The sequence below is a fragment of the Drosophila busckii genome, chromosome 2R, assembly GCF_011750605.1.
Source record: "Drosophila busckii strain San Diego stock center, stock number 13000-0081.31 chromosome 2R, ASM1175060v1, whole genome shotgun sequence".
Taxonomy (NCBI): domain Eukaryota; kingdom Metazoa; phylum Arthropoda; class Insecta; order Diptera; family Drosophilidae; genus Drosophila; species Drosophila busckii.
The window spans coordinates 14,915,160-14,932,015 of NC_046605.1; the positions used below are offsets into that span (position 1 = coordinate 14,915,160).

At 37.3% G+C, this 16,856-nt stretch overlaps 2 protein-coding genes across 2 annotated transcripts; both read left to right on the plus strand.

Annotated features, from left to right (window-relative positions):
• The first annotated feature begins 115 nt into the window (after positions 1 to 115).
• On the plus strand, positions 116 to 2,637 carry LOC108595215 (radial spoke head protein 4 homolog A). Its single transcript, XM_017980402.1, has 5 exons — positions 116 to 483; positions 547 to 739; positions 796 to 1,708; positions 1,769 to 2,035; positions 2,087 to 2,637. The coding sequence occupies exons 1-5, from the start codon at positions 173 to 175 to the stop codon at positions 2,530 to 2,532; spliced, it is 2,130 nt and encodes a 709-aa protein (XP_017835891.1). The 5' UTR covers positions 116 to 172; the 3' UTR covers positions 2,533 to 2,637.
• Positions 2,638 to 9,522: 6,885 nt separating this feature from the next.
• On the plus strand, positions 9,523 to 10,150 carry LOC108595819. The gene has a single exon (XM_017981110.2). It carries the CDS (start codon positions 9,665 to 9,667, stop codon positions 10,067 to 10,069), a length of 405 nt encoding a protein of 134 aa, XP_017836599.1. The 5' UTR covers positions 9,523 to 9,664; the 3' UTR covers positions 10,070 to 10,150.
• The last annotated feature ends 6,706 nt before the right edge of the window (positions 10,151 to 16,856 follow it).

Below are 16,856 nucleotides of genomic sequence, written 5' to 3' on the forward strand. Positions count from 1 at the left end.
AAAAATTGTTCTATAACGTGTATACTTTTGAAAAACTGTAAGACTTTGAATAGAAATATTTATGGCTTAAGGATATTGCTGTCAAATATTGTCAATAATTGTTGTGCAAGTTTAGCTTTAAACTAAATATTTTGTATAAGCTCACACGAAAAAAAATATATTTTTATTTACTATGGACAATCCGTCTTGTGATCGATTTTCACTTGGCTCAACATCATCTGAACCGACAGGCTTACCACCATGCGTGCCCAAGAAAAAGAAGGAGGAGGAATGCGAAGTTAAGCCACAAGAGTCCGAAGAGCCCAAGTGCAGTGATATAATAACCACCACCTCCTCTTCCTCGACAACAATATCCCTGGGTGCCTTTAACTCTGAAAATCAATTTCCAAGAACAACCTGTCAGGAACCACCGCATATTGGTCATGAACTAAGCATTGCTAAGTCTGTACTACAACAATATAGTACACTAAGTGGAGATAACTTGTGAGTTTTAAATAACTATTTTATGCAAAAATTGAATAAGTTATCGACTTTATCCTAATGTAGGTTCGATCATATGAGTGATATTATTAAGCGCGTTATTGACGAGCGTCCACCAAATGTTATTGATTTCTTTGAAGAGTTCAGCCGAAATGTACGCGAACAAAAATTCCATGTACCAGAACGTTTTCCCCCGACCGGTGTGTTTGCCGACAGTCGAATGTTTCGTCCTGCCAAGAGGATATTGCATGCCATTAAGGTGTGTCAACAATCTAATGACCAGAATTAATTATAAATAAGAGTTTTTATAAACAGCTACCACAAACTGCTGAAGGTGCCGATTATGCTGGTGATGAAGAGGGAGCCGAAGAGCTTACTTACGCCGATGCGGAGCTACACATTGATCTTGACGATTCCATGCGCTTGTTTGTTACATTCAATGAACGTGTGGAACAATTGCAATTTTACTGGAATCAAACTGGCTTTAGTATAAGTAAAGACGATATTTTCCAACTGGCTAGCTCCATAAATCGACTGCAGACTCATCCATCTATAATGCAATGTCGTTTTTGGGGCTGCATTTATGGGCTGAAGGCGCCCTATTATATTGTAGAAGCATCGCTTACTCGCGAGGAAGTAGTCACTCGTCTGGCCATGATGGAAGAAGAAATGGCAGAGAAGGCGCTGCCTATGCGAATGCAAAAGAACAGAGAGCCAAAGGCCGCACCCGCTCATGTGGGACCGGAGCTAACGCCAGGCCTTTATGGCTGGGAAAGCTTTCCATACGAAGAATTGCAGAAGATGACTCCAAAAGCACCAGCAGTGCCATTGGTAGAAGAAATGGAGTTCTATGATATACCTCCCGAATATGTTGGCAAGGGCTGTAATCGCTATTCGTATTTTGTCGTCAACAATTTATATGACGATTGGATTGAGCTGCCCATTGTGACTCCACGTCAAATTGTAATCTCCAGAATGATTAAAAAATTCTTCACTGGCGATCTGGAAGCCGACATCGTTGCGTATCCCTGCTTTCCCGGTAAAGAGAAGCATTACTTGCGCGCCACAATTGCACGCATTACATCCGGGACTTATATAGCACCTCAAGGTTATTACAGGCGCATGACAAAGCGCGAACAAAATCTATTTGATGGTATAATACCCGATGAAGGTGAAGAGGAGGAAGAGGAAGAGAACTTTAATGAGGGTGAAGAAGACACCATAGAGGGTAAGTGGAAATCATTGGATAGTCACTCAATATATTACCACTAGCATCAAACTTTTCTAGATAATGACGTAATGCTCTTGAAAAATGAAAACTTTGAAATAGAGCCGCTGAGCTCATTAGCAACGCTGGTTGCCTGGGTCCATGTGAGACCAAATATTTTAAATCAAGGACGCATTGTATGGTACGATGAGGAGAAGGCTCGCAAAGAGCGCGAAAAGATGCTGGCTTTGTATTTAAAGATGCGACTAATGGAAGAAATGGGCGAAGAAGCTGAAGAAGAAGAAATTGAAGATGGTGAAGAAGAAGGCGAAGAGGAGGAGATGTTAGGTTAGTGATGAAATTATTGAATTGATAACTTATTAATGTCTATTAACTTAGAGGGATTTATTCAACCTGAAACTGGACCTCCCATATTGTCATCAGTTGCTAGTGACATGACCTTCGCGCCTATACCGCCTTGGCTTATTCGCTTTACAAGTAAATATACCAATCAGAAGGAGCGTATGATAGTGCTGCAGTCAAACTTATGGCCTGGAGCATTCACATTTGTCTTCGAAAACATTTGCGAGTCTGTATATTTGGGTTGGGGACATAAGTTCACACCACGCAATATTCCATTCAGGCATTTGCCGATGGTTCAAGAGGAATTTGTGCACGGATTTCAAGATTTCATCGAGGCGTCTGACCCAACCGTGGAAGAGGAGTTGGCCTATAACGAATGGCTGCTCAGCAAACAGAAGAAATCAGAAGTAAGCGGCGGCGAAGATGATAACTTCGAAGGCGACGAAATGGATGATGGAGATGAAGAAGAAGACGAGCAGTAAATGCAGTTTCAGGCATTATGCGTATTAATTTGTTGCGAGTTTTATATGTTTGAAAATTATAGTTAGGTCCAAGAACCTAAAGTAAATATAAATGCGCTGCTGCTAGAGAGTAAATATAAAATAATGAGTTTTATTTAAAATATAACTAAATGTTGGCACTAATTAATTAACTTGTGACAAATACCAATTGAAAATATCAGCACTCAATCAACAGAATAGCAAATGGCACGTCATTATTCTATTGACATTTTATTGTAAGAGCTGAAATTTGATTTAATTTATACTTCCTTTTGATTAGAACAAATCAACCATAAATTGCTGTTCCGATGAAATTTTATATGCTGCTCTGCCAAAAATATGCTTTTGATATAGTTTTTGACAAGTTATTTGATATTTTTGATATGCCCTTTATGTTGTCAATGATTTCGCATGCTCTTTCGTATTTATTTTTGCACAAAAAAACTTTTTTCAGAGCGAGCGAGCATGTTTGTGTTTGGCAAACGAACTGTCAATTGATTGTCAAATTATAAAGCAAAAATCGAGTCTCTTTTGTAAAAATTGTAAACTGTTTACAACTATTGACACATGCAGCAGCAGCAGCAGCAGCACTCAAGGGGCGCAACAAACCACTTCAGCTGGCAAAAATATTTGGGAAATATTATACATTATAACACAAACAGCATACGCAACATTTCTTGTATAGTTCTGACACATAATATCTTTGCATTGTTGCCCGAAACTATTTAGCAGTGAGTGTTGGGGGTAACGCCCACAGTTGGACAAACGATTGCTGGCACAGCCCTCTAAATTACAAAAAATATGTTATTTGCATTGTCAATAGTTTTCTCTATGTTAAATACAAATCACGTAGCGGCTTTGTTTGGGTTTGGGTTCAATAATTGCATACAAATTGTTCCAGCTGGACAAGTTTCGCATGGACGCATTGACAAGGGACCAGGCCCAACCTCCAGGGTATTCGCATATTTTTTAGTTTTGACAGACGCTTTATGTAGTAAATTGGTTGCTTATAGCTTTTTATTGAGCGCACTTGGGCGGAAACACGCAAGGAAATTTTATAAGAGCATACGCTACATTCCAAGAGATTTGGATATAAGTATAAGTAAATACAATTTAATTAAACTATATAACTTACAGCATAAAAATCGTTAAAGAATATTCAAATATTTATTTGAATCTATGGTAAAATATATTAAATGAAGTTTTTGCTTAAAATAATAATATAATTGGCAGCTTATTATTAAAAATTAAAATTATTTTCTATAAGTTTTTAAGCATCTGTAATGCTTGGATATATACATACATGCTTGGATATATACATATACAATTAAAGCTTTCATTGTTTAATGATTGGACTTAAATTAAAGACAATAGCACTGGTACTTATTGAATAATAAAAGATAATTCTAAATAGTAATTTATCACTGCTTTATATTGGTATAACAAGAATAAAGTTCTAAGCTCTTTGCCTTGTCTAATTGAAGCTGAATGAAAAATATTCAAATCGACAATACAAACTGTTGGCATAAATTTTATATCTACATATATCTAAATTAAATAAATCAATATCACTGAAATTTATCGAATAGTAAAAGATAATTCTGTATAGAAATTTAACACTGCTTTATATTGGTATAACAAAAATAAAGTTCTAAGCTCTTTGCCTTGTCTAATTGAAGCTGAATGAAAAATATTCAAATTGACAATACAAACTGTTGGCATAAATTTGATATCTACTTATATCTAAATTAAAGTAATTATTCAAATGTGTACATTTAAGTCTAAATTTCTAAGCGTACAATGCTTTGCATTTTGACTACTTAGCTTTACATACTTTCGCTTTTGGCTGGCAACCCAAACGTATTGTTACTTTGAACTTGCAACTGCAACTTCTTGGGCAATTATGTGTGTATGTGTGTGGCAAAACACATGAATTACAAGTATATTGGCTGCCAAACAAAAGAAAAGAAAGAGCGAAACTTTCGCTACATGAAGTAAAAGTGAGGCTGGCAGCTTGAACTGAAATGAAATCTAAACTGGCGGCAGTCAAACAGAGAGCCACGACTTCAAATTAACACGTAAATTGCAGCAACTTAACGCGCGTTGGAGTTTGAAATTAAAGTAGGAGCTGAAATGTGCTGCAGTTGCTGCTTGCCAATGGCAGTTAGTCGTTAAAGGTTGCCCGCTTGGCTTGGCTTGGCTTGGCTTGGAGTTGGCCTAGCGGGCCTTGTTACAATTAATTGCATATGCCAGGCAACATTTTTGCATACTGGCAGGCAAAGGCAAAGGCAACACCGAAGGCAGCACATGTTGCAGTTAACAATAAATTAGCGTTTAAAATGCAATGGCAATGGCGCTGGCAGCGCTAACAGGCAATGCACTTGGCCTAAACTCGTTAGCGCAAGAAGATCACGCTAGACGACAGAGGGTAGACGGTGATCAATCAAGCAGCGCTCTCACTCTCACACACTCTCTCGCTCACTCGCAACATGATAGTTTAGTTGAATTGCGCAATTAATTAGTTTCGTGTTAATGAGCAATGCAATGCGCATCATCGTCTTGTGGTGGTTCTGACCATCATCATCATCATCTAGTAGACGCGTTGGCATCTGAGCAACTCTCAACACACGCTCGATACTTCTCAGCTACGACAAGGAATCCGAGTTTTTAATAGCTCCAACTAGATACGTTTATGACTTTGTTTTATACGCGGCGGCTCAGGCATGCACTTTGCGTTTTTAAAATGGCCGCAGCTGCTGTTTATAGCACACTTGCGTCTAATTAGCCACAACAAACAGTTTTTGTTATTAAATGTATAACTGGTAATTATTTAACAGGCTTCCACGAGCTTTTATTATTTAATAGCTGTCAATCAGCATTAAAACAGTTTGCCCAACTAGCTACGAAATCAATAGTTGGCCAGCAACTAGCAAACTTTTGGCCATAACTAACAAACAAAGTTGACTAGCGCACTGCCTTCAAATTTATTTGTAATACAAATATTTATAAATCATCATCAATGAAACTTTTTCTCAGCGCTTTGATTTAAAGCGTATTTAATATTCGTTGCTGCTTGTAAACTTTTCACATTTTGATTTTGTGCTGTAGGCAAATGAATGCTGACAGCTAAATAGTTTTGAATACGAAAATGTTTGCCATAGTTGTGCGCACAGAATGTTTGAAAAACTTTTCATGCTAAATTCGTAGCCGAAAAAACCGCAGAATGCACTTTTGGCTTCAAAACTGTATTGAAGCCGACATGCAACAGCAGCAGCAGCAGCAGCAGCAGCATCACGACTGCGGCTCAATAGAGCGCTTGCAACTTGTTTGTGGTTAGCTGCTGTAGTTGGCAAAGATTGTTTTGCGTAGTAGTTTGCGATTACTACTGCACTTCCACTATATATTTGTATGCAACTGCCCCACAAACTGTGCTCGAGTCTCTGCATGTGTGTGTATGTCTGTGTGTGTGTGTGCTGTGGCCACACGCATGACAAATCTGTTGTTGCCCAAACAGATGTTGCTATTCAAAATATTTAACCGCAAGGCAACAGCAAAAGCTTTTCCAAAATTCAACAGCGCGAGAGCGTTTTTGACTTGATTAATGGCGTTCGTTCAATGCAAGTGCATGTCTAAGTTTGAACTATATGGGGGGCGGTGGCGTGGCATTTGTTGTTGTCAGACAAACTATGCATGTGTATCCATCAGATACACAGTTTGTCAACGACGCTTCCAAGTGACATAATCATCAATTAATGCGCTATTAATAGCGAGCCACTCTCGCTTAGGGTCTCTCTCTCTCTCTCTCTTCACATATGTTTGTGTCAATTTGATTGAAGAGCCAGCGAAAATATAAAAAGCGAACAAGCACTAAACAAAAAGTCTGTCTAAATCTATCTAAATTGTTGTATGCACTAGTTCTCCAAATGTTTTCATGTGAGTCACATTTAATTGCTGCTCATTATAAATTCATTACAGCAGCTTGCATTAATCAATCACAAGCTACTAAAATGCATGCCAACCAACCACATATTTTATCAGCCAACATAGTCAGCTAATTCACTGCTCATAATTATCTCAGCTCAGCTGAAATACACTTGAAGAAATGCAAAAGGGTATCAGCAGTTGTGCTGAGAAGAAAACGCAGTAGACGCCTGCAAGTAGACAAACTGCATCAAATGAGTGCTGTATGCGTTCGTCCGTCTGTATGAGCGACAAGAACTCGGGGAGTATAAGCACTAGACATACCAAATTTTATATATAGCTACTACTCTTCTTTCCGAAGATCGAATTCATTTTGAATATATGAATTTTATCCCCACGTCCCCGAAAAGCGCAAGAAAATCATTAACACCCAAACTAACTTAAGCAGTTGTTCAAAACTTATCACCCACAATCTTTAGAATCTTTTCGAATCACAATCTGATAAAAAACATTACAAATACTATAACTTAAATTTCTTATATATACGAAAAAGCGAAAGAAAATCATTAACACCCAAACTAATTTAAACTCAACACAATCTTTAGAATCTTTTCGAATCTCAATCTGATAAAAAACTTTGCATATACTATAAGCTCCTTTCCTATATATACAGCAGTGGGCGCTGATAAATTCAGGCAGTGGACTGTAAGTAAAAGTGTATCAAAATGTTGGCTGCGCCCAACTTTAATGCGTTCTTGTTTACAGTTGTAGGCTTGGCTCTGCGCTCATAGATAATTTTCAATAAGAGCTCAAGCCACACACACACCGAACAAACAGAAAAACAACATCGCATTCACTTGGCTATTAACTGCTTAATGTACATATGCCAGACAGTTAGACCCTCTCTCAAGTCACGCAATGGCCTTGTCCCAATACCTACACCGTTACCAATTCCAAATACCAATATCGAAACCAATTTTCAACTAAACACATGCGTGTCTTGTGCTGCATTTTATGCTGGCCTAAGGCCATAGAATTTTTCAGTAAGTTGATTATTATTTTGCTTAACAACTGTTGTGGCTCTGTTGTGCTCTTTGGCTTGCTTTATATATTTTATTTTAAATTAAAATTATATATTTACATGTTACATGCCTGACATTATTATTTTTAGACTTTGTCAGCAGCTGTGCCTACAGCTGCGTCTAGCCCCCAAAACTTAGTACAAACATTTTAAAGATGCCAAAACTTTTACATTTAACCGCATTTATGTTTGCTGCCAGCTGTTAACACACACACACACACACAGACAGACTCACATGTGTGTGCGGCTTAAGTAGCCCCCGCAAATTGTACGCTTGCCTAGCAAAACAAAATCTTTTTTTTTTGGAAGCTTTCAAAAGATTTTCACCTTTTATTAGATGCCAAGTTTATTGTTTTGCGCCCAAGTTCGCGCAGCACATCAACAGTCAACGCTAACGGTAAAGGCAACGGCAAAAGCAAAGGTGAAGGTCCTGGCAAGCATTTCCTTTCACATATGATATGTAAAATTGATTTGCCTTAGCAGCTGTCTGTTGCTTGAGTTTTTTTTTCCACTCTTCTGTTCTTTTGAGCAATAATCCTATATACTCTGCTTGCTTTGTTTTTTTTACTTAACATATTTTTGTTTATCAGCTGATTTTCTCAGAAAATTGTAAAACCATAAATGCGCCAGATTTGCGTTTACTCCCGAGGATTAGACGCGCAGCACAACGCGCGCGCTACAAAAGCAAGAAACTTTCTAAATTCACATAAAATTAGCAAATATTACATTTGCGCTTTGCGAACAGCTCCCAAAAGGTTACACACACACATAGACGCACACACACACACACATACTTGTGCTTGGCTGCTGCTCCAAGAGCATTGAGCAGTCTTAGCTCTTAGCTTGTCCTTGCCCTGCCTTTACTCAAGTTTATTTTGTATATTTTAAGAGAAAAAGAAACTTTTTTATTGCCGTAAACAAAGTTTGTTGCGCGCTACGGGGACTTATTTAACGTATATAACTAAAAAGTTGCTAGTCCAAGCGCCAGCCAAAAAATAACTCAACCTATCTACACTCATATGCCCCAACAACGTGCTGATTGACTTCAGTTTCAGCACAAGATGCTCTCAGTCTTTTTTTTTTTTTTGTTGGCTGGGTTTGCATAAATCTTGGCCCATACACAATGCGACAGTTAAGCATAGTCTCTTGTTAATGTGCGTTGAAAAGTTAGCTAAGATATTCGGTTTCTTCTTTTTTTTTGGGTCCTTTATGGCAATTTACAGTTTATCGGTTATGTGATCTTAATGGGCGACAGGCGATTTATATGGCATTATCATTAACTTTATAGAGTTTTCGAGTTTAACATGCGGTTAACTGATAAGCTCAAGCCATAAAAAAACGCGTACAAATTTATAAAAAAATTTAAAAATTGCTGCAAAGCTTTTAGGGTTGTTCTTTTAGTATGCAAAGTTCTAATTTTCATTATATAAATATAATTAATAATTGTTATTGAAGCTTAGGAGCGACGCAGTGAACTTATAAATTTAATTTTTATATTATTTTATATTTTGCTTTATTTTATGGCATTTCCATAAAACTTTTAAAAATTAAATATTTGCAAAATTAATCAATATTTAAATTGCTAAAAATATTTGCTCAGTCTGGCTATATTAATTTATTATCTTAAATAAATATATAAATTTAAATTATTGCTTAACCTATTTTTAAAATTGCTTAAAGACAGCCAAATATATTTTTTTACTACTGTCTAATTTAACTTTTTATCAAATAAATTTAGTTTTAAATTATTTATTGTATTTTATATATGGCTAAACTATTTTTAAAGTATGTCAAGTATTTTTAGTTGTTGTTTTATGTTTCTATTTTCACTTACTTTGCATAAAGTTCCTTAACTTTTACGTTCTAAAATTCTTTAAAATGTGAAAAATATTTTTTTTGACTTACTTGGCATCTAGCTTCAAATATATATTTTAATTTTTGTTTTTCAAACTACTTTTACTTTTAATACAGACACACACACTTTACTTATTGTTGGTTATTTTAGTAGCCATCGCTTTTAATTTTGTACAAAAAAAACTTCATGTGATTATTGTTTGGCAGCAATTGTCCCCCTCAGCCTTCCTTAGAGTCCCAGCAGTCAGTCGAGTCAGCATGTACCGAACTCGTGTGCGTAACATGGCCCATCCAGGCATACGGCAATTCATACTGAGAACAGCTGTGCTCAATTACTTGGGCAAGAGCTTGCAGTTCCAATGGGCCGACTGGCAGAACCAGCACATGCATCAGCGCTCCGTGCAGGAGGAAATCGCCAAGGCCACGGAGCAGGCGACACTGGATCAGGTGCTGGTGGCGCGCGCAGCGCTGGAGCAAACAATCGAGGAGCTGCGCGAGAAGGTGCTGGCCACGCACAAGTTGCTGCTGCGTGAGTACAACGATCTCTACTCGTATATGATGGACAAGCGTGATCTGTGGGACAGTCCGGAGTACTTTAAGGCCAAGACAGCGCTGACCACGGCCAATCAAAATCTTAAATTATTTATAGCAGTCGATAACTGAGCCACCACCAACACTCACACACACACAGTTACACACTCAGGCAAAAATAAAACAAGCTCTAATTAATGCACATTTGGTGTACAATGTCAGCCGCATACGATTCATATGAATTGATAGACACTGCAGTCGAGAGTGAACAGCAAAAATTGTGCTGAAAATTAAATTAATTACAACATTTTGTCAGACAAGTTGGTCACATCAGTGCTCATCAGCATCGATGCTGTTGCTGTTGCAGTTGCAAGTAGTTGTCATTGTCATTCGCCTTGCACTTGCCACGCATCAGTCAACGTACAACACACACACAGCGATAAGTTGCTGCTGTGTGTGTTGCAGCTTCTTGTGCTTCACCGAGAACTTGGCAAGCAGCAAAGTCCTTGACTTGCATTTTTTGATAAACAACGTGTCAACTTTGTCGACATAAACCATAATCTTCAGTGTCAGTTTGACTTACAACTCGTGTACTTTGGAGCCTCGAAGCTGCTGCACTAGCACTCGCACTAGCGACTGGTAATCATGTCAGTGTCTAGGCAAACAGCTCAAGCAAACGCCAAAGTGCACAAGAAAATGAAAATATCTTTGCTCGAGATAAAAGACTCGAATACCGACAGACGGACGCACAGACGTCTCTGCGGGCTTAGCTGGCTGGCTGACTATTGTCAGCTCTTGGCCCTTGGCATCATTAGCGTAATTAAATGTGAATGAAAAATTCTACAACATTTAGTTTGGCCATTTTCATAAGCGAGCGCAAAGCAACGCAAACGCAAACGCTCAAACATAATTAATCAGCGGGGCATGTGGCATGTCTTGGTTGCCAGACGCCCTCGTCGGCACCTAAAAATTAAACTAAGTGTCGGGCGTTGCGGCAACAATCCATTCACTGCCACCGACGACCACATGACACACGCATGTCCCTACCTCTCACTCTATCTCTCTCTCTCTTACATTCCTCTTCAAGTCAGCTGTTATTTTCCGGTCTATATGACAACGCGTTGTTGTCAGCATAATTTTTTAATAATGCTAAATTTAGCCAACGCGCCACACAATCAACAAGTCTGAGCATCGCGTAATTTAACTAAGTGCATGCCAGGACTATATATAATTACACCCCTATGTGTACATCTTTTGTATTATATGCAGTGCAAATTTATCGTCACTTGCATGAAGCGTGACATTGAAATTGTTAATTAGCCTCACAGCGCCGATGGGGGAACTTTTCCCACATGTAAATCAACAAGCGGAATTTTTGCAATGAGCATGCAATTTAAATTGCTAAAGCAGCTCAACAGCTTAAGAGCTTTGTTGCTCGCAAGGTTCTGCCCAAATTGAAATTTCTTAAGGGTTTCCAAAAATATTTCTGGGACTACTTGAATGAGTACCTAAGCTCTAGCTAGAGTTATCGAGCATATCTGTAAATAGGAGCTCCAGGACTAACCTTAAGTTTTTTGTTATGTATAATAGATCTCATTCTCTTAGTTGACAGTAAATTATTCCCAACAATAACTAAATACCTGAAAACGAAATCGTAAATTAAATAATACAGAAATTAATCGGAGCCCTAATTAGCCTTCAGTTCAATTTTATTTCATGCATTCTTCGAAGGCTATAAATTCTATTCCCTTCTATTGATGACTTACAAAAGAAATTTTAAACTGCAAATATGTTAATACAATCTAGCTAAATCTTCTAGTTCTAATTCTTGGATTCTTCACTAAAATTCGAATTTGTGAATTTATTGGAAAAACTACTCGGTTATCTACATCAAGAAGTCGGAATCCGTCATTAGCTAATTCGTTTGTAGGGATTATAAGTATCAAATTCAATATCGTTAAAATCTGAATATTCGTAACTTCATTATCATTGATGACCAATTCTTTTTAAAGTTACAGAAGGTCCGTTAATTTCATCTACAACATATCGAAGTCGCTATAAATAATAAAATAATAGCTGGTAAAATTATTCAAATTATTTCGTACGTGTAATAAGAATCGGTTAATACAATTATTAGCTAAATCTTTATTCATATTTTGAACCATACTTCCAACATTCTTAGCATAACTGCTTTGAATCCTTTAAAACCTTGAAACCTTAGGGTTTACTCTTGGTTCGTCGACGCTTGAAATCTCTTTTATTTTCCATGAATAAATTTAAATAAGCATTAATGTAGCAGATTTCTTGAGGTTTCACTATTCAGAGCTTTAATCTAATTTTGGTTCGTTGCGCTATAGTCAATGTCGGCAATTCCTTTTTCATATACACTGATGAATAGTTGTACATTGTAATCTCTGCTCAAATCTCTTTTATCTAATAAATACTTCAACTTTAATTAGCGACAAACAAAAATTCAGATAAAAATCACCTTTAGCTACATTTTGGCAACACTCTTACGAAAATATTATCTTTAAAGCCGCACCTAAGCCTCCTAAGCAGCATGCACTGCACTGTCTTATCTGCTCAGCCAAATCTCTGTGAGCAAAGAGGCGGGGCGAGATGCCGCTCGGTCTTACTTGACTTGACTGGGCTTACCTTAGTTACAATGGGCTGGCTGCAACTTAAGCCCAATGCTGATGCTAATCACACGCTGTTAAATCATATCAGAGATGGAAGCATACAGAAAACTAAATTCTTGCCTGGACTGTGTGCTGGCTGCTGAGCCTTAAAACTCGACAGGACACCCGAGAGAGTGCATTGTGCGCTGAAGTGCACTTAAAGGATTTTTTGTACGTATTTTGCTGCTTTTATTTTGTTGTTGTTGTTGTTGTTGTTGTTGCCTTGCGCTACGCTAAACAGCGAGAGGCGAAGCAAACAGCGCTAAAGAAGAAACGAAAATCAACAAATGATGACAACTACCCCAAGCTGAAATTGTCCTGGCCGTGCCCGTTGTATATCCCTACGATGCTGTTGCACTGTCGCTACGTCTGTCCACCCGTCCGTCCGTCTCACAGTCTGTGTGTGCGTCGAGTGTTTGTGCTTTGAAAATGTTTTTCTTTTCTAACAACTTAAGTGCTTGCCGTATTCTACTAATTTTATTTTTACACGCCCCGTGCATTCTGCTAACAACAACTAAGGAATAAATCTCAAATGTGTGCTCGACCATGCGCCGCCGCCGTCTGCAATATCCATATCCCATAGAAAAATGATAGCCCAGGCAGGTAGCGTCGACATTGATTTTTATTCGCGCGTGTTTAATTCACAAAATCAGCACTCAGCGATCTTCAGATCATCGTCAACCTTGTTGTCATTCGTTCTCATTGTCATCGCTTTGTTTTCGGTTTTTTAGGGTTTTTTTTTTGGGGTACACTTCAAGCGCTTTTTGTTTGGCAAGGCAGCCGCTGATCTTATCAGCGTATTTTGTTTTCAAAAATTTGTCATTGAGTGCAGTTCAGTTCCTTTTTAAAGGAAGCAGCTGTTTGTTTTGCGCTGCGCTCTGGCAAAAGTTTCAATTACCCACACAAATTGTGCAAATATTTTGTAGCTTTGGCAAAACAATTTGATCGTTTAACGAAACTCGTCTGGTCTTTTGCATAATAAACGTGCCGAGGCTGTATGTCCAATAACCCACAGTTAGTATACATTGATGATTCCGATTACAAATCGACAGACGCTTAGTGCAGCATCAGACCGAACCAAAGGCAAAAATCCATTCCGAGTGAGTCCCATTGCAATGTCTGCGCTGCTATTTGCAAATACTGATTATGTTTACATGCATACATCAATGCACGATGCCCAAACAATGCTGAAACACACACACACACGAATATATGTGACGCATGCAACAACTCAATTGTGTGCAGTGGACAATGGGTCGTATGCGTAATGCCATATGAGCAATGCCAAATGCTCAAATGTGTAATGAAAATTGGCGCCGAACTGTGAACTGACGAGCTACAGGACATATCCCCAGCTCTCTCACTCTCTCTCGTTTGTTGGCTGCCAGCATATGCCTGAGCCTGAGTAGACAAAATCAATTTGGTTTTGCGGTTTTATGTGGCAGCAGCTGTAGCTCTTGTGCAATTTGCCAGGCCTGGCACACACATGAACCGTCTGACTGGCTGGCTGGCTGGCTGACCAGTCAACTGAACTGCGTCGCTCAGCTGCATTTTGCAGTTTTAAACATATCAAAGCAAATTATAAAACTGGCTCACGACGCCTACAAATTGCCAATGTCAGCAGCCAGCAAAAAAATACATAGATGAAAACTATTTTTGCAGCAAGTGCAGAAAAGAAAGTTTTTATGGCTATAAGAGACTATTATTTGCAGTTTGGTAACGCGCACTCGAACTCGAGGGTAAATGCAAATCGCCAAAGCTTCAGCTTCAGCTTCAGATTTAAATGAAGTGAAGTGAATTTAATGGTCAGCAGACATTTGCCATACGCAAACATCAAATTCGATGATGCCAAACAGGCACACACACAAACTATTTACATAATGTATAAACATCAGCAGCTTGCTAGTCAAGTTTTTTGCTCTATCCCTATATATAGAAGTAGTTACTATGCGATATTTGCATAGTATATATTTCAAGTGCTTGTTTGTATGCACAAAATACAGCGAGGGGTGTGGGTGGTAATGCCTTTGGGGTAGTCTCTGTTGGGGGTGTAGCTATCAACACAAATGTACTTGAAAATTGTAATGAGCTCTAAGCTTAAGCGTCAACAGCAAACATTTGCCCTGAGTGCGATGACTACAGTTTCGGTTTCCGTTTCCGTTTCAGCTTCACAGTTTTAGTTTTTGTATTTGTTCAGCAACACAAGCGCATAACCATTCAGCCATATGCTGGCGATAGATAGCAACGCCAAGTGCCAACAGTTACTGCTAATAGTTTGCAGCTTAAGCGCTGTCAAATTCTAATCAAAGTTGCAGCTTAACAGACATGCAAATTAACAAATAAATACAAGTAACAATGTATTATATATTGTTAAATAATATTTTATAAATTTGAAAAATTCTTTTATCTAGTTTTGGAGTTCCTCCTTCATTGATATCAAAGTAGTTTAATTTAGCTTCTACTTTAAGTTTAGGAAATTCACAAATTCAGCGAATCCACAGAAATCTCTTGATATTCTATGTAGACATATTAATTTATTTGGAATATTAATTTACTGCACATTCAGTTAAGTTTTTTTGTGCTTATTTGTTTATTATTATTTTTTTATTATTTTTTTAATGTCAGCTATGAATAAAGATAACAAAAAATATTTAAAGTTAAATTTAAAAGCATTTATAAGTTACTACCATTTATTATAAATTTAACTCTTGTCTTTATAAGGAAAATCTCAATACTTACTTAGTTAGGTTAGCTTGAGTTTGATTTTAAATATAAAATAAATAAATTAAATAAATAATCTCAGTTTATAAATTATTTCTTCATAAGAAAAATCTCTCTACTTTGGCTTAAGCTTGAGTTTGATTTTAAATAAATATAAACTCAGTTTATAAATTATTTTATTAGGAAATTCTGATCAAAGTTGGAGCTTAACAGATATGCAAATTAACAAAAAAAAAAAAAACAATGTATCATATATTGTTAAATAACATTTTAAAAATCTCTCTAAGCACACAATTATATATTTGAAAATGTCTTTAGTTTTGTAGTTGCTCCAATATTTCCATTGATATCAAAATCATTTAATTTAGTTTCAACTGCTGCTATTGGAAATTTACAAGTTCAGAGAAACCACAGAATTCTCTAGATTTCTATGTAGTCATATTAATTTATTTGGAATATTAAATTACTGCACATTCATTCAGTTGAGTTACTAACATTTAATACAATAAATTTAATAAACCTCAATACTTACTTAGGTTAGCTTGAGTTTTATTTTAAATAAATATAATCTTAGCTTATAAGCTATTTCATATTAATTTTAATTTACTGCACATTCAATTGAGTTACTACCATTTATTATAAATTTAACTCTTGTCTTCATAAGAAAAATCTCATAACTTACTTTGGCTTAAGCTTGAGTTTGATTTTAAATAAATATAAACTCAGTTTATAAATTATTTCATTAGGGAAATAAGCTATAATATACAGCTATAAATTGAATATGATCTTCTATGCATAGCTGCACCAATTCATTAAGAATTGCGTTATGCTCAAATGTATAGAATATTATATCTGTATGTAATTTAATAAAGAATCATTTAGGCTGCAAACCTGCACAGCAGCCTTTGGCTTTTATTGTCTGTCGTTTCGCTTTTGCAATAATTTATAGTTTAGCATTGCGCAGGCGAATTCCAACATTCATTCCATTTCAGTTTCAGAGTCTGAACAGCAGCGGCGGCGGCGGCTCAATTTGAAATCCAATAAACCAAATGGCACTAACACTCATTAGCTGCCATAAAACACAATCATTGGCGTTGCGTTGCGCTGAGCTGCGCTGATGCTTTGAAAAGTGCATTGGAAAAAAGCAAAAGCCAGCAACAAAAACAAAAAATGAAATCACGTCGCGCCAGTGCAACAAATTCAAGTTAATTGAATTCCAAAGTAAGCATAATTTGAGCCAACAGCAACAGCAACACTTTTGCTCTAAAAGCGAGCATGGAAGCTCAGCATATATAACAAGTCAACAGCGACAGTCTGTCAGGTCCCCACAGCAGGAGCGAACAGCAGCAGCAGCAGCAGCAGCGAGCGAACGGGTAGGCATTTAAACTAAATTTAGCCTGAAATTGCTTCCTTTTTGCAGTTGCTGTTGGCTGTTGGTTGCTGCTGCTGCTGCTGCTGTTTGGTTGAGCCTGTTTGCCACTTTGCCGACAAACACAAAATTCAATTACAATTGGCAGCGG